Raw genomic sequence first — 27031 nt, 5'->3', positions numbered from 1 at the left:
AATGTCCGATGGGGGAAATCTATCTTTGGACTCCGCCACCAACATTTCTCCCCCATCTGTTTACGCCATTCCACTCACCTTACTTTTCAGTGTCTCTATCCCCTTCTTGTAATCCATTTGCCCCCAACCTCTCCTTTAAGATTCTCCCCTCTTGCTATTCGGAGTTCTCCTCAACAGCCTAATCCTGTTTGGAATCTTCTCCTTGAGCTGGCATGGCATTTTACTCCCCTGTGCCTGCCTCCATTCCTAACCAGATGTCCATTTCCTCAGTGTGCCTGATCTCAGCTAAATTGGAAAAACAATCTGACGAACCTGATTGCCATGAAAGCGTGTAGCCCTCCCCTTATCTCTAACTTCCTAGGATTATAGTAGTCCCCCCTTATCCATGGGAGATACATTCCAAGACCCCCAGTGGATGCCTGAAACCACAGACAGTACTGAACCCTATATGTTTTTCCCTATACATACCTACCTATGATGAAATTTGATTTATAAATTAAGCAAGAGATTAAATTAGGTATGAGATTAACAACAACAATAATAAAATAGAACAATTATAGCAAAATACTGTAATGAAAGTTAGGTGAATGTGGTCTCTCTCTTTATTGTACTGTATTCACTCTTCTTCTTCTTGTGATGATATGACATGATAAAATGCCCACGTGATGAGATGAAGTGAGGCGAGTGATGTAGCCATTGTGACAGGACATTAGGCTACTATTGACCTCCTGATGATAAGTCAGAGGGAGGAGCATGTGCTTTGGGTGACCCCGGATCATGGAGCCATGATGATGTCGATGGTTGGGTGTCAGAAGCAAACAATGTTGATGGTTGGGGATCCCTGGTGGGAGGGAGTGGGAAGGCTGAGATGTCATCACATTAACTCAGAATGGTGGGTAATTTAAAGCTTATTTTCAGACCACCATTGACCACGGGTAACTGAAACTGCAGAAAATGAAACCATGGATAAGGGAGGCGCTACTGCATTCTCCTTTTTTAGGAAAAAAGAGACATTTGCAGGATGAAATTTCGGGCCATATTGTATAGTGAAATACAGGTGTCAGGGCAGAAGGACATTTTGCAAAAGGGATTCTGTTTCCTTTCATCTTTCTCAGGGTTCTGTTTTCAGACAATCTGAGTCCACATCTCAGCACCATGGTTGACTAGCTATATGACCTTGGAAAAATATTTAAGCTTTGTCAGCCTGTTTGCTTAGCTCCAAAGTGTAGGTAATAATATCCACCTGTAGGTTAGCTGTATTAGAAATAATGTGGATGAAGTATTCAGCCGAGGGTAGGCACTCAGTGTCAGCTGTTATTATGTGACAAGAACATAAAGTTGATCCTAGCTAAAGAGTTATGGATTTAATCAGTTCAGCATCAAGGTGATCAGAGGTGACCTCAGGAAAACTTGGTGACTCTCAGCTTTTCCTTAACACAGGCCTCTCAGATGGTTCAGTTTATTTATAACCCTCACTATTTTGGTCAATTGTGTGGGCATGACCCAAACCGAACTTCCAGAGAGAATGGAGTGAGTAGATTTGCTGTCATTCTTGTGCCTTTCCTTTCTGTCCTCTCCTTCTGCTCCTTCACTGGGTGACTTTTTTCTCTATTCATCCTGCTGGGTCTCATTTGGGTAATGTGGAATCCTATTGCCTATCTGACATTGCAATGCTTAGATATCTTCTCTTTGGACTTTGTTTCATAAACACACATATGATATTCAGCTTCAAAGAGCTATAGATAGGGCTTCCCTGGTGGCGCAGGGGTTGAGAGTCCGCCTGCCGATGCAGGGGACACAGGTTCGTGCCCCGGTCCGGGAAGTTCCCACATGCAGCGGAGCGGCTGGGCCCGTGAGCCATGGCTGCTGAGCCTGCGCGTCCGGAGCCTGTGCTCCGCAACGGGAGAGGCCACAACAGTGAGAGGCCCGCGTACCGAAAAAAAAAAAAAAAAAAGCTATAGATGAGTGGTTCTCAACCTTGGCTGCCCATTGGAATCCCCTGGGGAGATTTAAAAAATATTGATGCCTGGGTCCCAGCCCCAGAGGGTCTGATTTCATTGGTCTGGGTGGCCAGGGCAGATGAACACCCTGCCTCCCCCACCCCCACACTCACCTGTTAGGTGCACACCTGAATGCAGTTGAGGGAAGTCCTACTCAGAAAGAGAAAGAGATGCAGAACTAAGAGCAAATGGTCCTGGAACATATTCAGAAAATAACCCATGAATGAAGCTGTTGGCTTGTATACCTCAAAGTGACCATAAAATTCCTGAGATTATTCTATCTCCCTGGGTTAATGATAGAATCTCTGTAGTTTCAGACTGTGAGGCCTTTCCAAAAACATTCTTCATCAACCCATCTGGGACGGTTGCCCCCTGCCCAGCTCAAGCAGGGCATATTTTTGGTATAATAACAGGAGCTTTGTAGAGCTTTCTCTTTTTCCAACTTTTTAATTTTTGTCTTTTGCTGACTATAAATTAATACATGCTACAATAGAAAATATGTTCCATTTCTGTTAATAAAGAAGAAAAATCAAGTGGTCCTACTAATTGATGCTGAAAAGTCATTTGATAAAGTTTGATATCTGTTTATGATTAAAAACTCTTAGAAAAGTAGAAGTAGAAGGGAATTGCTGTACTCTGACAAAGGGTAACCACTTTAAAGCAAGAAGTAAACATCATATTTAATTGTGAAACACAGCAGGCTTTCTCTCTGAGATCACAAAGAAAAAAAGCAAAGATCTCTGTTACATCAGTTGTATTCAGCTTTGTAAAGGAGATCCTAGCCAGTGTTGTAAAGCAAGGAAAAGAAATAAAAGGTATAAGAATAAGAAAAGAAATATGTATAAAATAGATAACTAATAAGAACCTGCTGTATAAAAAAATAAAATTCAAAGAAAGAAATAAAAGAAGTACCAAAGATGCCGTGATTTATAGTTAATATAATTGTGTACATAAAATAGCCAATGTAATCTAGAGGTAAACTATTAGAATTAATAAGAGAGTATAGAAAAGTAGCTAGGTACAAATTAATATACATAAATCAATTGTATATATACTAGCAACAAACAGAAAATAAAATAGTTTTTAATAATACCATTTACACTGGCAGTTAAAAATATCAAGTTTCTAGAAATAAGACTATCAAAGTATGAGTAAAATCCCTACAAAGAAAATTATAAAAATATTAAGTAATATTACAGAAAACCCAATAAATGGAGAGATATATTGTATTTTTAGATTCAAAGTCACAATATTGTAAGGCTCCCCAAAATGACTAATAAATTTAACATGATTCCAATCAAAATCCCAACAGGCTTTTTTTTATATAACTTGACAAACTGACTCTAAGATTTATATGAAAATGCAAAGAGCCAATTATAGCCAAGACACTTTTGAGACAGAAAAACAAGGTAGGAGAAAATAATGTGCTCTACTGGATATCAAGATTTACTAGAAGCTCCAGTGATTGAAACAATATGCCATTGGCGTAAGATTAGTCAGACCAGTGGAACAGAATAGTTGGCCCATAAACAGGCCAATGCACATACAGACCTTGAATTGGTGACAAAAGTGGCACTGCAAAACAGGGCAAGGGCAGTCTTCAGTAAATGATGCTGAAGAATTAGGAATCCCAACAGAAAAATTACATTGAACATCCAACTTTACACCAAACACAAAAATCAGTTCTAGGTGGATTAAGATCTAAATTTCTTTGTGAAAGACAAAGACATCAAGTTTTTCGAAGGTTTAAAAAAAAAAACTAAAAAAACAAAAACAAACAACAAAAACCACAGAGAAGTCTCATGACCTCAGGTTAGGGAAAGATTTATTACATATGATATAAGAAGCACTAACTACAGAGGAAAACACTGATACATTTTAGGATGTTAAAATTAAGAATTTCTGTTCATCAGAAGACCACTTTATGAGAGTGAAAAAGTAAGCCTACTGAGTAGAAGATTTTTGCAACACATATACCTCAAAAGTGTTTACATCCGGAATAATGAGCCCCTACAAATCGATTAGAAATGTGTCAGAGCAACCAACTGGAAAATGAGCAAAAAATTAAATAGATATTTCATAAAAGTAGAAATCCAAATAGTCAATAAACATATGAAAATATTCTTAACCTTTTTCTTAATCAAGGAGATGTGAATAAAATCACACTGAGAGATTATTCTACCCTCATCAGATGAGGAAAATTCTAAATTGTGACAGTGCCAAATATTGAGAAAGATATGGAGCAACAGAAACTCATATCTTGCTGGTGGGAATGTAAATTTGTACAATCTCTTTGGAAAGCAGTTAATATTATCAAATAAAGGTGAAAACACACATACACTGTGATCTTTTAATTATACTGTTAGGTACATACACTCAACAGAAATATGTACTTATGGGCACCAGGATACAGCTGCAAAAAGTTCATGAACATTCCCCATAAAAGTAAAAAATTGGAAACAACCAAAATGTCCATACATTTTTGAATATATTAAATATCTGTTATATTCTTAAAGGGAGATAATGTATAGCAATGAATATGAATAAACTATACCTCCACACAACACCAAGAATGAGGCTTAAGAACATAATATTGAACAAAAAAAGCCAGACACAAAAGATTACAAAAATATAATTCCATTTATATGAAAATTCAAAAACAAGCAAAACTTAACTATTTTGTTTAGGAATGCATACTCAGGAGGTAAAAATATCAATTAAAAAGGCAAGAAAAAAATATCAAAAATTACGATAGTAGTAACCTCTAGGGCAGGAGGTTATGGGTGTTCAAAATGTTCCATTTTGTGACATGACTAGTTGTCACACAGCTGCTCTGGACTGAATAGTGTCCCCCCAAATTCATGTGTTGAAGCCCTAATTGCCCCCCATGTGACTGTACAGGAGAAGGGGCCTTTAAGGAAGTGATAAAGGTTAAATAAGGTCATAAGGGCAGAGCTGTGACCCAGTAGACCTGATACCTTTATAAGAGAGGAGTGGACACCAGAACTATCTCTCTACCATGTGAGGACACAACCAGAAATAGCCGTCAGCAAGCCAGGAAGAGGGCTCTCACCAGAACCTGACCACACTGGCACCAGCCCCTAGAACTGTGAGAAAATAAATATTTGTTGTTTAACTACTCAATCTATGGTATTTTGTTATGTCAGCCTAAGCTGACTAATACACAAGCATTCATTTTACAACTAATTTTTGTTTTGTGTACATTTTCATTATGTATGTTACATATCATAATGAAAAGCTTTAAAACAAAATAAATTTAAAATAAATGACCATTGCATTAAATACAGAATATACAGAATACTGCAAAATATGTCAGAAGACAGTAACTATGTAGATAAATTGCTGTTAGACTTGTAGTTTATTCTCTCTCTCTCTCTCTCTCTCTCTCTCTCTCTATATATATATATATATACACACACACACGATATAGTATGTAAAATTTCTATCCCTTTTAACTTGTAATGCAAAGCATTTGCTATCAAAAGTAAGAGTTATTTGGGGATTCTGGTTAAATATGGAAGATAGCATGAATATGTTTTACCCCAACCCTCTCAAAATGCCAGTGAAATGACAGCATGGGAATAAGAACAGTATAAATATACAAGAACAAAGAGAAATAGAAAGGAAAGCACAGAGGACAAAAGATGTCAAAACAATCTCAGAAGACTGAAAGTGGGTGGAGGACGGTAAATGACTCAGCAGACGAGGGCTTGTTAAATGACAGTGCCTGCAGAGAGGGATAAAAATGAGGATCAAGGCATTTTACCCCCTAAAACTCCAGAGGCCCTGAAAATGTTGACATGGTACAAATAGCAAAAACTGGGACTAGAAAGAGGGAAGAACATGGGAGCAGAGGATGTTCACTTATTGTCGCTTCTATAGTAGCAAGAAATTAAAGAGCGTTCTTTAAAGTTGATACATCAAGGAATGAAAAATAATTACATTTAACAGTACAAAGGTAAGCAGGAAAAAGATATTATTAATACAATCATGATGGATAAAACAGAGGGAAAAGGAAAGAGAATTAATGGAAATAAGAGATAATATTTAAAGAGATAGCATAGTAAAGGCAATGTATTACATAGTTTTGATTATAATTATAAATGTATATTTTAAGGCAACTACCAGAACTAAAATAAAAACTCTTCTAAATTCAGAATCATACAGAAAAAAAAAGAAAATAAAAAATACCAGACAATGAAATATTTTTAAAACTATTCAAAACATAACACAAGGACTTCCCTGGTGGCACAGTGGTTAAGAATCCGCCTGCCAATGCAGGAGACACAGGTTCGAACCCTCATCTGGGAAGATCCCACATACCACGGAGCAACTATAAGCTCGTGCGCCACAACTACTGAGCCTGCGCTCTAGAACCCGCGAGCCGCAACTACTGAAGCCCGCTCGCCCAGAGCCCGTGCTCCGCAGCAAGAGAAGCCACCACAATGAGAAGCCCTCGCACCGCAACGAAGAATAGCTCCCGCTCGCCACAACTAGAGAAAGCCTGCACGCAGCAATGAAGATCCAATGCAGCCAAAAATAAATAAATTTTAAAAAACCATAACACAAAGTAATATAAACAAAGATCAAATAAATCTATCATATCAATAAATATAAATGGATTTGACTCACCTGTTTAAAAAAAAAGTCGTTATATAACAAAGCAGTATTGAACTCTATGTTGACTAAAAAATAATAACACTCAAAGTGATACAGAAAGGTCAAAATTAAAGAATGGGCAAAGATATAGGCAAAGACAAACAGAGCAGGAGGCATGATCTTAATATCAGAGAAGGTAGAATTTAGGCCAAAAATTATTAAACAGGACAAAAATGACACTTTGTAATGCTAAATAATCCATAAACAGTAATGTATATTTTTGCAACAAATAATGTGGCAACAATGTTTTTAAACCAAAAATTATATACAAGACAAGAATAAAATAGGCAAAAATAGACAAGAATATTGTAGGGATAGGGAAATGTAATTAATTTCTTTCAGCCCTATGACAGATAAAATGTGTAAAAAAGTATGTAAAGATACAGATAACGGGGCTTCCCTGGTGGCGCAGTGGTTGAGAGTCCGCCTGCTGATGCAGGGGACATGGGTTCGTGTCCCGGTCCGGGAAGATCCCACATGCTGCAGAGCGGCTGGGCCCGTGAGCCATGGCCTCTGAGCCTGCGCATCTGGAGCCTGTGCTGCGCGACGGGAGAGGTCACAACAATGAGAGGCCCGCGTACCGCAAAAAAAAAAAAAAAAGATACAGATAACTGGAGTAACATAGTAAGATAGATCTAATTAATATCTTTCAAACTATATTCCCTGAAAAATAACTGTACAAATTGACCAATATTAAACAACAAAACCTTAACAAGATCCAAAAAGTAAAATAATAAAGAAAATATTCTCTGATCACACTACAATAAAATGAGAAAATAATAACAAAATTAGAAAAAAAAAAAAAGAGACATTTCCACTTGATAATTTTTTTTTTTTTTTCGGTATCGGGCCTCTCACTGCTGTGGCCTCTCCCGCTGCGGAGCACAGGCTCTTTTTTTTTTTTTTCGGTATGCGGGCCTCTCACTGCTGTGGCCTCTCCCGCTGCGGAGCACAGGCTCCGGACACACAGGCTCAGCAGCCACGGCTCACGTGCCCAGCCGCTCCGCGGCTGGCGGGATCCTTCCGGACCGGGGCACGAACCCACGTCCCCTGCATCGGCAGGCGGACTCCCAACCACTGCGCCACCAGGGAAGGCCTCCACTTAATAATTTTTAAAACCTCGTTTAGAGAACTCTTAGATGGAAAAAAAAAAAACCAAACTAAAATTATAGAATTTCTAGGGAAGAAAAACGTTTTTTAAAAGACTGTGTATGGGCTTCCCTGGTGGCGCAGTTGTTGGGAGTCCGCCTGCCGATGCAGGGGACAGGGGTTCGTTCTCCGGTCTGCGAAGATCCCACGTGCCGCGGAGCGGCTGGGCCCCGTGAGCCATGGCCGCTGAGCCTGCGCGTCCAGAAAAAACACTATATATGTATGTATCAATTTCGTATATATTTTACTGCTATCTAACATTCCATAATATATTCTCCTGTATTTCCTTCTAAAAGTCATATTTCTTTCTACATTTAGATAATTCATCCTCCCAGACTTTTGTGTGTATGTGTATATGTGACAGGCTTCTCATATTTTTCCATAAAGATTATTCCAACACCATTTTTAATAGATTATCATTTCTCTAGTGATTCCTTCTACTACCTCTGTTACGCACCAGGTTCCCATGCATACTCAAGTCTGTTTTCCTAGTAAGCTATTTGTCACTCCTTGAGTCAACACCATACAATCTAGAAGCTTTATAATAAGATTTGACCTGGTTGATAATAGCACCCCTCCTTATTTGTCTTCTTTAAAATTATCTTGGTTCTTCCTGTTTCTTTACTTTTCCATATCAATTTAAGGGTCAGATTTTCAAGTTCTTGTCTTACAACTCTGTTGAAACTTTGATTATAAATGCATTGAATTTATCTATTACCACAGGAAGAACTGCCACATTGACATATATAATTGTATCTCCCAATATATATATTCCTTCTTTTATATTCCTCCATAACATTTGACATCTTCTATAAAGTTCTTACATATCCTATCTCTAGGTACATTATCATTTTGCTTGCCCTTTTGAATATTTATTTTTATTGCTAAAATAAATTGTTATTAAATTTCTGTACATTGGTTTTGCATTCAGCAACCTTGCAGAACTCTTTAACAATTCCTATTTAAACAAGTATATCATCTGCAAATAATGATGAACTTGTTTCTTCCTTTATGATTCTTATACCACTTGTTTATTTTTCCTGTCTTATGGAACTGGCCAGGACTTTCATTACAATGCTGAATTGAAGCTATAATAGTGAGCATATTTCTTTTGTTCTTGATTCTAAATAATATGCATCTGATATTTCACTATTATCATGATAACTATGGGATTCTCATAATTACTCCTTATCAAGTTATGGGAATTTCTTTTCACTTCTGGTTTAAGAGTTTCATTTTGAATGAGTGTTGGTTTTTATCAATATTTCTATATTTATTAAGATTATCAAATAGTCTTTTATCTGTTAATATAGTAGCTTACATTAATAAATTTGCTAATCTATTTTAATGGTTCTAGCTTAATCAATGCTAGATTCAGTTTGCCAGCACTTCATTTGACCCATCTTGGTGAATGAGGCTGACTTATAATCTTCTCTCATAAGCTGTCCCTTTGGGTTGCTTTTCCATCTCTGCCTCACTGTCTTCTTTCTCTATTGTCCCTGAGAACTCCAAATTCTCACTCTGTTCTGCAGAGCAATTCAGCTCTCTATCCCCTGCAGCGTTTCTCAATATGTGATAGAAGGATCTCTACTGGTCACTAGAAGTCTCTCAGTAGCCTCTAAAACATTTGACAGATTCAGAAGAAAAAGCAATGCAATCATTTTATGCACAGATAATTAAAAAATCTGAAATGTAAGATTATTTGTAATTTACATAGAATTTCTGACTTTTTGTGTTCTTTAGAGCAGTGTATGAACTTCAAGGACTGACAGTTCATACTGATTAACATGGAATTAATCATGGGTACTTTATCTTAACTAATGTATTTTATTGTCCTATGACATTACGTTTACATTTGTTAAACTTGCATTTCTTATCTTTACCACTACATAATATTACAATTCAGAAAATGAACCATCATTTCAAAAGTGGTTTGCAGAAATTAACAATAGTGATGAAAATAGAAAAATAAATCCTATAAGTAATGAATGGACTCTGTCACAAACATAAAGCTTGAATCTGTATGTCATGAGACAAGTGGACAATGGATGTGGATAATCTCACAAAAGCAGATAAAAAATAAATAAAAAAACAGGGAGCATGACAATGAATAATGATAATTAAATTTTATTGGATCAATGAGCCTTTTGTTCTAGTACCTAAGTTATTATCTCAACATTTTATCAAGTAATAATAGAAAGCTACCAAAACTTCCATATTATTTTCTAATAAAGTTTATCAACCTCACTTTTAAACCAACTGACTGTCTCTAGTACAAATATAAAATAAGGATTTCCAGTACAAAATTGTAAAAATTCGATGTTAAAAGTTGAAAGACATGAAAACTATAGAGTTTTCATTTGCCCTCATAGCAAAAACAAGCACAATTATACCCTTGCCAGTAAGATATGAAACCAGCTTCAAAATCAATGACAAATATTGTAGTTGGAAAAAAAGCGAGAAATAATCAATAGAATTCCTTCATCAGAAATACTGGATTTCTTATAATGTGACTGGCATTTAAAAATCAATGACTGGGGCTTCCCTGGTGGCGCAGTGGTTGCGCGTCCGCCTGCCGATGCAGGGGAACCGGGTTCGCGCCCCGGTCTGGGAGGATCCCGCATGCCGCGGAGCGGCTGGGCCCGTGAGCCATGGCCGCTGAGCCTGCGCGTCCGGAGCCTGTGCTCCACAACGGGAGAGGCCACAGCAGAGGGAGGCCCGCATACCACAAAAAAAAAAAAAAAAAAAAAAATCAATGACTGTTATGTATGAAAACAAGCAGACATTGTACTTTATAGTTGAATAAAATTGTGAATAAATCAGTTGTCAGTATAGTTTCACCATATATGTGAGAGAGAAGTGGTCAGTGACTTTTTGTCCTATTTATCATGAAGCTGATTTTAAAAGCCGAGATTTCTGGTTTAATTAAAGATTAGTTTGTAAACTATGAAACGAGTTAAAAAGGGATGTTAGCTTCTACACCAATGTTCATAGCATTATTATTCACTGTAGTCAAAAGGTTGTTTCCAAATGTCCCATCAACAGATAAATGGATAAATGTCCATCAACAGATAAATGGATAAACAAAATGTGGTATGTGCATACAACAGAATATTCAGCTTTAAAAATGAATGAGATTCTGATATATGCCACAACATGGATGAACCTTTAAAATATTATGCTAAGGGCTTCCTTGGTGGCGCAGTGGTTGAGAATCCGCCTGCTGATGCAGGGCACACGGGTTCGTGCCCCGGTCCGGGAAGATCCCACATGCTGCGGAACGGCTGGGCCCGTGAGCCATGGCCGCTGAGCCTGTGCGTCCGGAGCCTGTGCTCCACAATGGGAGAGGCCGCAACAGTGAGAGGCCCGCGTACTGCAAAAAAAAAAATAAATAAAATAAAATAAAATTATGCTAAGTAAAATTAGCCAGACACAAAAAGGACTAATATTGTATGATTCCACTTATGTGAGGTACCTAGAATAGGCAAATTTATGGAGACAGAAAGTAGAACAGAGGTTGCCAGGGAGCAGGGGAGGGAGGAATGGGGAGTAGTTGTTTAATGAGTACAGAGTTTCTGTTTGGGATGATGAAAAAGTTCTGGAGATGGATAGTGGTTATGGTTGCACAATTTTGTGAATGCACTTATTGCCACTGAATTGTATACTTAAAAGTGGGTAAAGTAGTAAATTTTATATGTATTTTACCACAATTAAAAAGATAGTTGAATTGATATTGAAGAAGCTCCAGCTAGATGGTCAGCAAGGAAGGGCATTGCTATACCAATGGAAGATATTGCTTCCAATGTGGTATGTACATTATTTGTGAAAATAGCAAGGGTCCATAGCATACTTCCAGACCCTGATTCGCTGTTGAGGGACATCATGGAAGTTGTGATTACAAACTGATTGTGGCCACTTAGTATATGTTTCTTCAGCCTACAGGGCTGAAATAAGTGAGTACAGGATGCTTTTTCTACACTGAATTGCTCTGGCTGGCAAGCAAGAAAAGGTTTGCAGTGTTTTCCAGCAAGGAATTAAATCTTTTAAAATGACTATTTCTGTGAATACACATGGCATGTCTCAGTAATACATTTAGGATTTTGAAAAGTCTGGATCTTTGACTTCAGGGTTTAAATATCAGAATTTTTAAATGATTAGACATCATGACTTCTTAAAACTGAACAGTGGTGCAAATGGCTCAGTGGCTGAGAGTTTGACTTTTCCCCAGTACCAATGATTTTCTTCATTCATCAGGAAAAACACTTAAGATATGTCTTTGCATATTAAAAATCACATCCAAATGCTACAACTGAACATGCAGAAATACCTTGTGAGCCAAATGTCACCAGAAAGAGGATGTGACTCCATCAGCTGCTGTCTCCCAAGCCGAGACCTTTAACCTTCTAGCTTTCAGCAGCACTAAGCTGGGACACCTGTCCTCTGGTGAAACACTGAGAATAGTCTTTGGAGAGAACTCTCTCCATAATTTCTGGATCTGCATTTGACCTGAAAGGCCAAAATATCTGTCAAAGCTTCACAACAACCTATAATTCTGAGTTAAGATTTTCTAATTTAGAAAACATAAAGAGTGGGGGGAAACCCGACAAGCTATGGCAGCTGACAGCTCAAGCAGCTACCCAGCCAGATATAGATTTCTTTGTGAATGATTTCAAACACTATTTCTCCTCTCACAGATAGGAAAGAAACATTACTGCTATGCACTTTTAAATTTGATTTTTACTTTTATTTAAGATATACAGATCCATGGTTTAAAAGGTCATATAGCTCCATAAAGATTATAACAAAAACAGCAATTTCATGTTTCTCATCTCCTCACCCCTAATCCCATATTTCCAGAGGCAATCACTCTCACCATTTGTTTACTGCTTTCTTCTGATACCTCTCTAGCTCTAAAAATATACTCAGACTACTATTTAAAAAAATTTTTCCACATTAGATATTATCTATTAGCTTTCTGTTATGGAAAAAAAAAGGGATTAGGTCCACATACAAACACTCATTTTCTCTCACACTCCTCTTCTCATTATAGTTATATCATAATTTTTGGTTAGATAATCAGACAATATGTACATTGTCTACATATATGATTATATCAGTCAATATGTACATTGACTACATATATGATTATATAATAGTATTGCTAATGAAATACTATTCACAACTGTATCATGCAGTATACTTTGGTTACATTTCCTTTTTGCACAATGTTTTTGCTTTCTCTGGAGTTAATAAGGATTTCATTTCTTCATTTGCTCAGTTTTCTGTATATTTATCACTAATTTCTGTATTTTTATCACTAAACTCTTCTCCAGAGGTTTAATTATTGCTTAAATTTACTTGAACGAATCAGATTATCCATCAGTTTCCATTTTTCTTGGGGAAATCCTTCTTAGAGTCCCTCAACTCCTGCCTCAATCTGGTCTAGATGTTCCCTAGGCCTGATGTACAGCTCTTTTCCAGAGATTTTTCCTTCTCCATCCTCTTTTGGATTCCATTTGTCACTCTCCTGCATCCCATATCTTCCTCGTTATTGTTTACTTCCTTGTTTTGGTGGAGCATATCCTCTGGTAACTTTCTTAGATGGGTAGGTGGGAAATAAATTTTCTGAGACTTGGCATATCTTTATACTAGCCTCATCTAAACAGTTTAGCTGGGGAAGCAACTATAAATCAGAAATTATTTTCCACAAAATTTTGAAGACATTGTTCCACTGTCTTATAACCTACAATTTTGCTATTAAGAAATCTGACGGTATTTTGATTCTCAGTCTTTTGTATGTGACCTGTGATTTTCACTCCTTCAGAAAAAGTTAGGCTCTTCTGTTTGTGTACAGTGTTCTCAAATTTTGTGATGTTGTGCCTTGATATGAACCTTTTTCATTCATTTTCCTGAACACTCGTGGGTATTTCAGCTGAATATTTAGATCCTTCAGTTTAGGGAAATTTTCTTATATTATTTCTTTGGTAATTTTCTCCTGTCTACTTCCTTCTCTATTTCTTTCTAGATGTCCTATTTTTTTTTTTTTTTTTGGCCATTGCATGGCATGTGGGATCTTAATCCCCTGACCAGGGATCGAACCCGCGCCCCCTGAATTGAGAGAGTGGAGTCTTAACCACTGGACCGCCAGGGAAATCCCTAGATCTCCTATTAATCAGACATTGTACCTATTAGTCTAATTCTCTAATTTTCATATTTTTAATCACCTCTTATTTCTTTCTTTCTTTTCTTTATTTCTAGCCCTTCTATTAATGTTTTACTTTTGCTATCATATTTTTGTTTTCAAAAGCTCTCTTTTGTTCTTTGAATATTCTTGTTATAGCCTTCCATATGTATCCAGTATCTTCTCATCTCTTAACTCTCTAAAAATATTAATGATAAGGGTTTTTTCCTGACTCTTCTTCTTCTATCTGCATTGTCTTTTTTTCTTTTTCTTTCTTTCCTGTTTAGTTCTTTTAGTCTTTGGTGTAGAAGTAGCCTTCAGATTCCTGATGCTCATTGGCTGGCTGTCCATATTAAAAGTGCAGCAACTTCTTGAGCTGTTAACCTGACTGACAGGCTTCTAGGAACTTACTGAGGGGAAGAAGTGGGTGGGTGGGAAGGTTGTCTGCCTTTTAGTACATATGTAAATTTTTCCTTTATACCTCTGTTTCAGGATGCAACTCTCTCCCTCTTGTTCAATCCAGTCTATTTCCAGATCAGAGGAGGCAGTTCCTCCCTGAATGGTTGGTGTGCCGTGGGATTTAGAAAGCCCAACTGCTTCTTGTAAAGATTTTCAAACTGCCCTTTCAGCCCCTCTTGCCACTGTCTCCCCAGGCCCCACTTTCAGAGGTATTTAGCATCCCTAAGTCCTAAGCAGCTCTGCCATGTAGGTTGGCTTGCTTCTGGGAACTCCCTACTTCCAGCTAAGGTTTCAGCTTTCTAAGGTCTGCTCTGTCAGTTACCACTCATCCGTCTTCACTCTAATTTCCAGAGTGCTGTTATGTTCTCCATTATCATTGCCCTAGTGAATTTATGCTTTTTAAAAAATTCTTTTTACTATCATTTAAGAAGGTTTTCCAAAGGGTTGAAGGTAAATACATGTCTTCAATCTGCCATATTTAATCAAAAGTCTTTTCATTTTTCATACCAGGGTTTACCTTTAGAATTTTATAATTTTTAAAATGTAATGTATCCAAAATTAGGTGTGATTTATGCATGCATCTGAATCCATTTGGTCGGTGGTTCTAAAAGCGTAGTTCCTCAGGCCATCAGCATTAGGCTCTGCTGGGAACTTGTGAGAAATGCAATTTCTTGGGCCCTACCCTAGACTTACCGAGTCAGAAACTCTGGACGTGCAGCCCAGAAATCAGATGCTTGAACAAGCTGTCCAGGGGGTCAGATGCGTGCTAGAGTCTGAGAACCATTGCTGTTGGTGATGGAGGGATTCTGAACACTTGAGAAACACTACCCTACTCTCAACCTAAGCTTCAGATCCATCTCTTCAAATCCAAACCCATAAAGTGCCCAGCAGAGTGGCTGTTTTTTTTTTGTTTGTTTTGTTTTTTGCTGTACGCGGGCCTCTCACTGTTGTGGCCTCTCCCGTTGTGGAGCACAGGCTCCGGACGCGCAGGCTCAGCGGCCATGGCTCATGGGCTCAGCCGCTCCGCGGCATGTGGGATCTTCCCGGACCGGGGCACGAACCTGTGTCCCCTGCATCGGCAGGCGGACTCTCAACCACTGCGCCACCAGGGAAGCCCAGAGTGGCTGTTTTGAGATGACTTCCTCTAACAGGATCCATCCTCCTGAGAAAATGTGTGTGAACTCAGATGCTTTTTTCTTCCATGACACCAACACCTAGTTGTTTACTGCCTTAGACAGTAAATAGACCGGGATCCCTGAGGCCAAAAATGCTGGCAGACCAGGCACGGTATGAGAAGAAAAGAGTCAGAAGAAGAGAAGTTGGGAGAGGAGGGATGTAGTTGGGCCTCCTCCCTCTTCCATATTTTCAGCCATCAACAAGTTGAGAGAGGAGTTGCCAGCTTCCCTCAGGGCAGAAATCCTCGGGGAGCCTCATGGAACAGGAGGAACTTTGTTCTGAACCTCATGGTGCCAGAGGTTCTCACCTGCCATTGCCCTCTGCCTACCTTCAGAGCAGCAGAGGCTGCCGATCATCCCACCCCACCCGTATGTGTGACTCCTCTGAGTTCCTCCGTCTGCGTCTCATCTCCCTACCTTCCCTTCTTCCCCTTCCCCACCTTGTCGATGATCTTTGCACATTCTCCTTTGGAACAATCACAGCCGCTGTCCCTCTGAGCTCTCTCCAAGTCACAATTAATACTCCCTTTCCACCTTCCCTCCCAGGTATGTCTTCACTGTCATTTATACCTTTGAAGCCTTGATAAAGATACTGGCAAGAGGATTTTGTCTAAATGAGTTCACTTACCTGCGAGATCCTTGGAACTGGCTGGATTTTAGTGTCATCACCCTGGCGTGAGTATTTCTCCACACTGACTTGTATGTGCATCTGTGTAGGGCTTGTAGGTGTGTCCAGGCTGCCACTCTGGGGATGTTTCCTTATCTCTGTCCAGCTTCCTCATTCGGGACTGTGTGGCCTAGGGTTTCTTTGCCAAAGACTGTTGCTTTGGGAGTCATTTTCTAGGGTTAGTCCCATACACTCAGGGAGAAGTTGGAGACCTCAGGTCTGAGCTGATAACTGGCTTGTCAAAGTGGATCAGACAAGGCTCAGCCTTGTACCTACCAGATTTGAAAGTCTTTACCTGAGAACCAGTACCTGAGAAGATGGGTTGGCCACACCCACATGCTTGAATATCCATCCACACATGTAGCACACGGAGCCTTCTAGATCACAGTGCATCTTCTTAAAGGGGCCATTCTGGAAAATACTGCCTTAGTTAAATCAGTGTTCATGTCAGTCTATAAATGGAAGTGCTAGTAGATTCTCAGTGTCTGTTCTGGGTCCTTCCTAGGCTGGTGTTACCCAAAATTGTCCTTATTTATGCTGCATGAATTCCCAAGTACCTCTTCTTGCAGAGATGCTGACTGACTTCTGGTCCTACAGGTATGTTGGTGAAGCCGTAGATCTCCGAGGGATCTCAGGCCTGCGGACGTTCAGAGTCCTTAGAGCTTTAAAAACAGTATCTGTGATTCCAGGTGAGCTGCTTTAACCAGCACATTTACTCATAGAGCTTATGTTGGTTTCCACAGCCTAATGTCCCACTTTGATTTTCACAAGAGCCCTATAAATTTCTGGGACATGGACTACTGTCCCCATTTAAGAGAGAAAGAAACTGAGGCCCAGAGAGTAGAAAACACAATCCCAAATCCTCATCAAGAGAGGTATTTGTGACCTGGAAACCTCATGTCCTGATTCTCATCCAACACTCTGTCCACAGTACCCCATGGTGTCCGTAAAGGACAAGAAGGTCAAGTCCTCGTTTTATGTTCTCTTTGTGGGGTTCAGGCAAGCCTCCAGTCAGATTCTCATTTATACTTTAAATCAAAATGTAAACTTGGAAACAGTGAAGAAGGAAAAAGACAGTCCTAGGCTCTGGTGAGTATCTTCCCCATTTCCATGGATCTGAAAATTTGGGCCTCAGCCCTCTCTTTGGACCCACAGAAGAGAAAATAATTAGACAATTCTTGATTACAGACAATTCAGAAACAAAAATAGTGTACTAGGGATCATCTTACCGGGCCTCCAATAAGTAGCCCAGTGATACTCCTCATCTCCCACTGGGTTGATGGAGGGGATAGTGAGGCCAGAGACCAGGTAACAGCCCTAAGATGGGACTCAATGCGTCTCCCTTGTGGCCTGATGGGTTATCTCCCCTCCCTCACCTCTGAGAACCCATGCCCTCATCTGGGAAATAGAAATACTCACGCTAGAGTGGAAGTCCCTTTCCACGGTTCTGTGACTGGTTCTGCAGGGAACGACTGAAAAGTCTTTGCCAACTTCCAGTGGACAAGCTTCTTCATGAAGAAAATCACAGCAATAAGTAGTCAGTTCTGCTGCTTGGTACCTCTCTCACCTACTCCCAGCCAGGAAGACCCTGAGTCTCTACAAGACTTGGTCTGTCCTGACCCTCCTCCTCTCCCTGCCTCATCTCTCTCCTGTACCAACCTCACACCACATTCCAGAATCTGCCTGTGGTTCCACAGACACTCGAAGCTTTTGCTCATTGCCCAGCCCTGGGCCATGCTGCTCCTCTGTCAGGAAATCTCTCCTCGTCTCTTCACTCAACTCATGTGCATCCTCAGGGCTCTGCGCCACACTCTGACCTCCTCAAGGAGACTCCCTGGTCCTTCCCATCTTCCCCACCCTCCACCCCATCCTACCCCCACTCCCAGGCTTCTGTGAGGGGCTGTTCCTCTGTGTGCCCACCTGCTCAATAATGCTATGGAGTTTCCCCTCACTCATCAGACAGCCCCACCACAGGCCAGTGCCTTAACCATTGCTCAGCTCCCAGAGGGGACGACATGGGGCAGGGGGTGCTCAATGGGTTATTTGTTGACCAAAATGACAATGCAAGGCTAGATCGCAGTCTGCTTCGCTGGTTAGAGCTCTTTCTGCTACTTGGGAAGCTGCTTTCCCGAAGAAGGTGTTTTCCTTTGCCAGAGCAACAAATCATCTTTCCTTAAACAAGCAGGGGCCCCATCTTTGCTGCCAGCTGTGCTCCTTCTCAGATTCTCTGTTTCTTCCTCAGTGACTCTCAGTGTCTCTCATGGCTTCACACTGTTATGTTCATCTCTGTGTCTTTGCATCTCTGTCTCATTCTATCTCCCTTGCATGTCTCTCTCTCCCCTCCCTCCCTCCTTTCTTCCTCCTCCTCCTCCTCCTTTTCTCTTTCTCTTTCACTCACTCACACACACACACTCACACACACTGACGTACGTCTGTCCCCAGCCTCGAGCTGCCTCCCAGGACTGAGATAAGGACAGAAAAACAGATACCAGATGACTGGAATGAAGTTAGTAGCCTCACGCCTAGTGTAGTGCCTGGAACATAGCAGGTACTCATCAATTATTTTTTAAATTGAATTGCTACCCTCCAGAATTTATTAGCTTTAAGATGAAATGCATTGCCTGGATCTCAGTTGCTTCATCTTTACAATGGGACAATAATCTCTGCCTGCCTCTCAGGCTTATTGCAAAGTTCAGATGAGAAACTGGGCTTGGAACTGCCCTAGAGTTTGTAAAATACCTCACACCTGTGTGTAGTGAGAGGATAGGATGGCTAAGATGCAAGCGTGCCAGGCACACGTGTGTGTTCTTCATGTGGCACCTCATCCACGTGAGAGTATCAGTGTCATCTTCCCACAGGGCTGAAGGTCATCGTGGGAGCCCTGATCCACTCGGTGAGGAAGCTGGCTGATGTGACCATCCTCACCATCTTCTGCCTGAGTGTCTTTGCCCTGGTGGGCCTGCAGCTCTTCAAGGGCAACCTCAAGAACAAATGTGTCAAGAATTGCACAGTTGTCAACGAGACGGCCAATTACTCTTCTCATGAAAAACGGGAGTGGAATTTCTGTCATAGGGACCCAGGTCTGGTTGGCAGGGGGTGTGAAGCCCCTGCATACCTGTATAGACATATATTTTGATTCCTCTTTTCTGCTGAAATGCTTCTCATGAGTTGTGTTTTACTTTTGGGCCCCCCATTCTCTGTTGCCAAATTTCCTTTTACAAGGAAATGAGCTATAAATCCAGAGGCAGGTCATTCTGCCTCTGCTGGAGGAAGCTCAAAGCTGAAGCCACTGCTCAGCTTTTCTCTTCCCAGATGAGACATTTCCCTTTCCAGGCGTCCCAGCATATCCAATGAGGTCATGTGGCCAAGGGCTCTCTACTCACTCCTGCAGAAGACTCAACAGGTGTTGATTTCACCACTCAAGGCTTGAGTTAAGGGTTGAGAACCATGTGAGGCTTTCACTTCTTCCTTTATTTTGCAGATTTCTACACCAACAAACCAGGCACTTCTGATCCCTTACTGTGTGGCAATGGATCTGATTCAGGGTGAGTGCCCAAGACATGACATAGCACCAATGCCCAGCAGCCCTCTCTCCTTCTTGTCATCAGCTTTTTCTGGGTGAAGCCTGGGTTGCAAGTCCTGAGGAAGATGTAGAAATTAATAAGTCATGGCCTCTGCCATCCCAGGCTCATGAGGAGGGAGTGTATGAGTTAGCTCTTGCTGTGTAACAAACAACCCCAAGATTTTGTGGCCTAAAACACCAGCCATTTACTTAGCTCAGGATTCTGCAGATCTGCACATTGAGCTGAGATCAGTCTACTGTTCTTCTGATATTGACTGGGCTCATTCATGCATCTGCAGACAGTGGACAGATTAGCAGGGGTCTGGCTGATCTAGGATGGCCTCAGCTGGGGTGTTTTGTCTCTGCTCCGTGTGATCTCTCACCCCCCATCAGACTAGCCCAGACTTATTCTTCTAGTGGAGGCAGGATTCCAAGAGAAAGAGTGGAAGTGTTCCAAGTCTCTTGAGGCCTAGGCTTAGAACTGGCATAGTGTCACTTCTATTGCATTCTATTGACTAAAGCAAGGCACAGGCCAGTCCAAATCCAAGGAATGGGGGAATAGACTCCACCTGTTGCTGGGAGAACCTGCGACATCATATTAAAAGGGGTGTGGAGACAGGGATGGGAATAATTGTGGTCATTTTTGCAAACAATCTGCCCCAGGAAGGAACAAATATTTATTAAATATGTTTTATGTCAAATGCTTTACATTTAATTACAACTCTATCACATGGGTTTCATTATCCTCACATAGCAGAGGAAGAATCACATGTATCAGACTTCGCAGTTTCAAATTCTTACAGAGGCCAGACACATAACAACAAATGTGAGGAGTAGGCTGGGTGGGAACAAAGATCATGAGAGTTCATGCCCCATCTAAAGGGGTAGCCACTTCTCAGTTCAGCTTTTGGTTGTCATGTGGAAATGTGGGTCCACTGTTTCTAGAACGTCCAAGTTTTTAAAAGAGAGACAGGAAATTTCAATTTTTATGTAAACTCTCTTAACTATAAACATTGGCTACCAATTTCAGAAAATGTCTACATATTGTGGGCCAAACAAAATATTTCAGCAATGCAAATTCAGCTAGCAATCTGCCAGTTTGTGAGCTCTGATGCATATACATAAAGATGCTATGCTGTGAAGTAGCAGTGCTGTCCTAGAGGCTCCCTGGGCTGCGGAAATACAGTGAGGTGATAGTGTGAGGCAGGGAGGATGTCAGGGAAGGTTTCCTAGAGGTGGTGACTGAGGTGAGATTGAAGGACAAACAGGATGTCTCCAGGCTGGATGGACAAGAGATGGTTTGGATGGAGCCTTTATTTTTTTTATTCTTAAAAAAAAAATTATTTATTTATTTATTTATTTATTTATTTTTGGCTGTGTTGGGTCTTCGTTTCTGTGTGCAGGCTTTCTCTAGCTGCGGCGAGCGGGGGCTACTCTTCATCGTGGTGCATGGGCTTCTCATCGTCATGGCTTCTCTTGTTGTGGAGCACAGGCTCTAGACACGCAGGCTCAGTAGTTGTGGCTTACGGGCTTAGTTGCTCCACGGCATGTGGGATCTTCCCAGACCAGGGCTCGAACCCATGTCACCTGCATTGGCAGGTGGGTTCTTAACCACTGCGCCACCAGGGAAGCCCGGATGGAGCCTTTAGATGGCAGAACAGAAAGTGAGACAAAGCAAAGGGGTAGGGGGCCCCTCAGGTCTGCCTGCTGCTTTGACCACGGGAACAGGTGTGAGCAGAAAGAGATCAGGCAACAGATCAGAAAGACTCATCCCTCCCATCTCCATGGTGAAGGGGTCTGGAACCCCGAGCCCACACAACCCTCTCCCTGAGTGGCTAACAGCCCTATATTGCTCAAGTGGAGTTGGGTAGGAACTTTATGGAGTTCTGCCTTCATCAGCTCCCCAGGAAAACAATCTCAGCTAGAGCTGAGGGGTGGGACTAACAGGAGAATTTGAGCAGCACAGGCCCCTTGGCCTCTTTCTTCACGAATGCACTTGGCATTTGGTTCTTGAGTTCAGGAAGAGGGTTGTCCTGATGTCAGTTTTCATTTGCCTTTGACTTAAATTGAAACTGAGGACCCGTCAGTGTCCTCCTTCTGTATGGATAATGGCATTTCTCATGAGGATGGTTCCACAGTGCCCATGCACTGACTGTGGTAAAACTGTGGGGTTCATCCATGGGACCCCCCCCCTCCAACTCCGAGAGAGACCAGCTATCCTGCTGCATAGGTCCTGGCCAGGCGGGGAAGGAGTAGATAGGGCTGGGATGTTAAGTAGAGGCCAGCTTAGATGATGGGCAGAGTGAGCCCTGACAGGCATGCTGTGAACACCAAACCTGGGTTCTGTGCTGAGCTGCAGAGAAGCCAGAGCCCTGAGCAAAAGCACACACTGACCAGTGACACTGCAGGGAGAAAGTCCAGGGTCTCAAAATGGAGAACAAGTACCAGGAAATACTTGATGATTTTCAGCATCTTTCACATACATTATTCTAGTCCATCTTTTTGGTAGCTTCAGATTAAAAACACCAAGAAATTTATTTCTGCATTTTACATACAATATTTGCTATGCTGAAGGCATCTTGCAAGAGACTTTACACCGTGGTCTCATTTAATTCTCTGAGCAGTTAGCTGTTGATGTGTAGCAGCTATAGTGGTGTTCTACGGCAGACATAGAAATAGGCTGCCCTTAGTGTTAACTAGCAAACCTACAGGTAATGGGTTAACTAGCTCCTTGGGAGAGCAGAACCAAGAGACTGTCTTTATATGTGGGTCTACAGAGTCTGGAAACTCGCAAATCTCCAACCAAGGTTGGAGACAGAATTGGGATTTAGTTATAATCAAGTTGTCAGGCCCTAATCAATTGTGTGGGTTCCTGGATGTGTGTTTGTATGGATGTCTGGAATAAGAAGACCCCCCCCAGGGCTGGTGTTGGTGGAGGAATCCTGAAGTAGAATCCCGAACTACAAAAAAGGCGTTACTGTCTCCTGAACCAGGCCATCTCACTGGGGTGCAGAGGAGTGCTCACATGCCTCAAGCTTAGAGATGCTTCCCGATACCAACTCACCCTCTTATTATGAGAGAGAGGGCAGTGCAGCCCTCCGCATTCCAGTGCTCACCAGGCAGTCATCTTCAATTTGTCCTTCCTTCATAGGTCAGTCTTCATAAACTACTTGACAGTTATATTTCTCCTTTTAAATAAATCTATTGGCATCTGTGTGCTTTTAGACAGCTGACTTCTCCCCTCTGAACCCCAGCTTCCACATCTGTTTTTAAAAAAAGGATTATTGTGATGATTAAATTATAGCATTTTTAAAGCACTTAGGAGAGAGAGAGGCACACAGTACGTGCTCAGTTATTGGAAAGTGGTGTTTTGATTGTTGCATGTAATTGGTCAGTGAGCTTGGCTAATTGTGAGTCCTCCTTTGAAAGACAACTCTGCAGGTGATGCCAACTGGCTTAGGTTTTACTGACTCTGCCTCCCCTGGTGTCAATTTGCAAAGAGCTCACCATCTTATGGGGTCATGTCTGGGCAGCCAGCTAGCCTTCTCCAGGCCATTTCCCTTTGCATGAAACTCTGACGTGAAGGTATTATGTTACTGGGGGTAGGGGGCAGGGAGGGGGGGTGCCTCTTCTAGGGCCCGAGATGAGCTCTTGTCTAACACTCAGAAATAAATCGTAGGGACTTCCCTGGTGGCACAGTGGTTAAGAATCCAGCTGCCAATGCAGGGGACACGGGTTCGATCCCTGGTCCGGGAAGATCCCAGATGCTACGTGGCAACTAATCTCGTGTGCCACAACTACTGAGCCTGCGCTCTAGAACCCGCGAGCCACATCTGCTGAGCCCACGTACCACAACTACTGAAGCCCGCGCGCCTAGAGCCTATGCTCCACAACAAGAGAAGCCACTGCAATGAGAAGCCTGCGCACCACAATGAAGAGTAGCCCCTGCTCGCCACTAGAGAAGAGCCCGTGTGCAGCGACGAAGACCCAACGCAGCCAAAAAAAAAAAAAAAGAATCGTCTGAGGAAACATGTGCATATTGACAAAATAAAACACTTTTTTGTAAATGAGTGCTTGAGCAGACAGCAACAGGGTAGGGAACCCAGGAGAACTGCTCTGCCTCGTGGCTCCCGGTCTCAGGATTTATGGAGGTGGGGTTAGCTTTCTGGGTTGTCTCTGGCCAATCATTTTGCTTGTGCCCATATTTGGTCTGACTCAGTGCCCTTCCTGGCTGCACACACATCTCTCAGTCAAGACAGTTTCCATCACGAGGGTTTCTGGGAGGTTTGCAGGACTATTATGGGTTGGCGCCTCCTCCGTCCTTTCTTCCCCTCCCAAATTCTTCTGGTTGGTTTTGGCAGCAGCTTGTCGGTTCTGTGTTCCTTATTGAGACCTCTTGTTGTGAGACAACTCACGTAAGCGGTTCTAACCTGGCCAGGATGGGTGGTTTCAGTCAGTAATTCCCTAACATTATCGTCCCCATTTAATGGGCAAGAGAAACTGAGACCTAAAGAGACTGAATGTCCAAGGTCACTCAGCTAATAAGAGGTAGGCTAGGCCTTGAACTCCAGTCTTTGACTTCAAACCCTCAGGTCTTCCCACAGCCCTGGACTGTCTAGCCCCCAGTAAGTGGGAGTCTATGCAATTGACAACCTTCTCTGTTCTTGCTGCAGCCACTGCCCTGAAGGTTATTTCTGCCTTAAAACATCTGACAACCCAGATTTTAACTATACCAGTTTTGACTCCTTTGCTTGGGCTTTCCTCTCACTGTTCCGCCTCATGACACAGGATTCCTGGGAACGCCTCTACCAGCAGGTATTGATCTGCATGTCCCCATACAGACTCGGTTGGAGGCTGGGGCATTGGCTGCATGGCTACATTCTTCCTGGAGGACCCTGACCATGTCAGGGGCCCAAGTTCTCTAGGTACAAGTCTCTCTTCTTTCTTTTGAATCTGCAGACCCTGAGGGCTTCTGGGAAAATCTATATGTTTTTTTTCGTGCTTGTTATCTTCCTGGGGTCTTTCTACCTGGTCAATTTGGTCTTGGCTGTGGTCACCATGGCATATGAGGAGCAGAACCAGGCAACCATTGATGAAATTGAAGCCAAGGAGAAGAAGTTCCAGGAGGCCCTTGAGATGCTCCGGACAGAGCAGGAGGTCAGTGAGGGGTGGATCTTTGTGAAATCTGTTGCAGGTTGTACATTGTTGGGCAGATATCTGGACTAGCCTCTTAGAGTAAGACTGTCATTTTAGGGAACCATAGGAAAATTCATCTTATCTCAGGGACCATCTTAGGTTAGATTTTCTCAAAAAAAATGAATGAAGAGCCTGTGCAAGTGATTCACTGAGGGGTGCTCTTAGGAGGAGACTGAAGGAAGCAGGATGGGACAGGGGAAGAATTAAACAAGGAAGTGGCCTCAGCTAGTTACTACCTTTGGCCTGATTCCATGGGAAGCTCCAGGGCATGACTTGTTCCACAGGGTTATCCCTACCTGGACACAAGAACGCTGGCCCTTTGTACCTCCATACTTGCTCCAGCCAAATGTATAGTCAAAGAAAGTTTTCTGCAAATCCTGCAGCTGTAACCCATTAGTAACTAACATTCAAGCAGCTTGAGAAGAGGGTACTGACCTGGTAAAAGAGATCTGGACAGGGCAGCAACAGAGTTTACTACAGGGTGTGAATGAGGGAGGTGACCCAGAGGTGACTCTTCCTGCCATGTCTTAATCCAACCACCACCCAGGTCCTAAACCTGATCTCCTCTGGTTTAGATGCCATCACCTCTGTGACACCGCATGTCTGGGGGACAGACATTTATGCTAAGCTCATCCAGATACTGCTGTTCTCTCCTTTCAGGTGCTGGCAGCCCTGGGGGTTGACACAGCCTCTCTCCACTCCCACAATGGATCCCCTTTGGCCTCCAAAAATGCCAGTGTGAGAAGGCACAGAATGAAGCCAAGGGTGTCAGAGGGCTCCACAGACGACAACAAGTCACCCCAGACTGAGTCTTACAACGAGCACAGAATGGTAAGGGGCTCAGGTTTGTGCCTTAAAGGTGACCCACCTTTCCAGCTGCCATGGACAATATGCTGAAGTGTGAAGAGGTTTGTAGCAGAGAGATATCTGGAGGCACAGAGACTAGGAGGATGTTTTGATAATCCAGACCCTGCCTGCCACGCCCCCGCAACCAATGGTGGCGTAAACTAGGACAGGGGCATTATAGATGGGGAAAAGGGTGGATTATAAAGACTTTTATAGGGACTCAAGGGAATAAACAAGATTGGGACTGTGGAATGTTGAAAAAGAAGGGAGAAGTCCAAAATGCCTCCCAGGTTTCCAGATTGGGCAGTTAGGTAGGTGGTGATTCTAAGGCAGTAGCACTGGAGAAGAACGCTGGATTGTAGGTGACCTTGAACATGCTGACCTTGAGGTGTCTGTGGACCTGTGGACATCAAGGGTCAGCTTCCTTCTGACACTCTGATCTGCAGTTCTGGAGCAGGAGTGGGGTCCTTGTTCGTGGTGCTGAAATCATTTACAAGCTTCTTTCTGACCTCATGCCTCAGCCCCTGCAGCTCAAATTCTCACCTACTGTTGGCACAGGAGATCCCAGCACCTGTCTCTGTGGTAACAATCCAGCCTGGGAATAACTTCAGTACCTCACTTCAGACCCTGTAGCAATTCTCCCCACCATCATGACCTGCTACCTCCTACTCCCAAGATTCCCTGTACTCACCAAGTTTCCTCCCACCAGCTCCTTCTCCCTTGAAAGTCCTATGTACCCCAGATATACCCTTTCCACAGGCCTGAGAGATAATAACCCCTTTGTGGTAGAGTAGATCCCACAATAACAGTATGGGAAAGGGGATCAACATGGCTATTTTTCAAGGCTGCTGATGCTCACTTCCCTCCTGATCTCTTTTCCTTGTGCTCCTCTGAAGGATGTTCTACCTTTTGGAATAGGATCTCTACAACCCCCAGACTTCCGTGTGCATGGACACACTCCCATGCACGCTGACCTCAGTGACACCGACGCTTCAGCATTTATCACAGTCTGTGCCCTTCCCTTCCTTGCTCTGCCTCTTTTGAGCAGCACCTGATATGGACAGGGCACAGTTCAGAAGCTGTTTCAAAGGGGATTTGACTAGGGCTCTGACAACC

General features: G+C 42.2%; 1 protein-coding gene across 2 annotated transcripts in view; it reads left to right on the top strand.

The window, feature by feature from the left end:
- SCN10A (sodium voltage-gated channel alpha subunit 10) overlaps window positions 1–27031 on the top strand; it is a 76796-nt gene that overhangs the window by 4060 nt on the left and 45705 nt on the right. For both annotated transcript variants that reach the window (XM_024117038.1, XM_024117037.1), the window contains exons 3-10: window positions 1450–1530; window positions 16191–16319; window positions 16909–17000; window positions 19170–19391; window positions 19793–19856; window positions 24547–24688; window positions 24833–25030; window positions 25730–25900. In XM_024117038.1, coding sequence (XP_023972806.1) covers window positions 1450–1530; window positions 16191–16319; window positions 16909–17000; window positions 19170–19391; window positions 19793–19856; window positions 24547–24688; window positions 24833–25030; window positions 25730–25900 — 1099 coding nt within the window. The remainder of the gene's footprint in view (window positions 1–1449; window positions 1531–16190; window positions 16320–16908; window positions 17001–19169; window positions 19392–19792; window positions 19857–24546; window positions 24689–24832; window positions 25031–25729; window positions 25901–27031) is intronic.

Source organism: Physeter macrocephalus, chromosome 18 (genome assembly GCF_002837175.3).
Source record: "Physeter macrocephalus isolate SW-GA chromosome 18, ASM283717v5, whole genome shotgun sequence".
Classification (NCBI taxonomy): domain Eukaryota; kingdom Metazoa; phylum Chordata; class Mammalia; order Artiodactyla; family Physeteridae; genus Physeter; species Physeter macrocephalus.
This window is presented reverse-complemented; position numbering and strand designations above follow the sequence as displayed.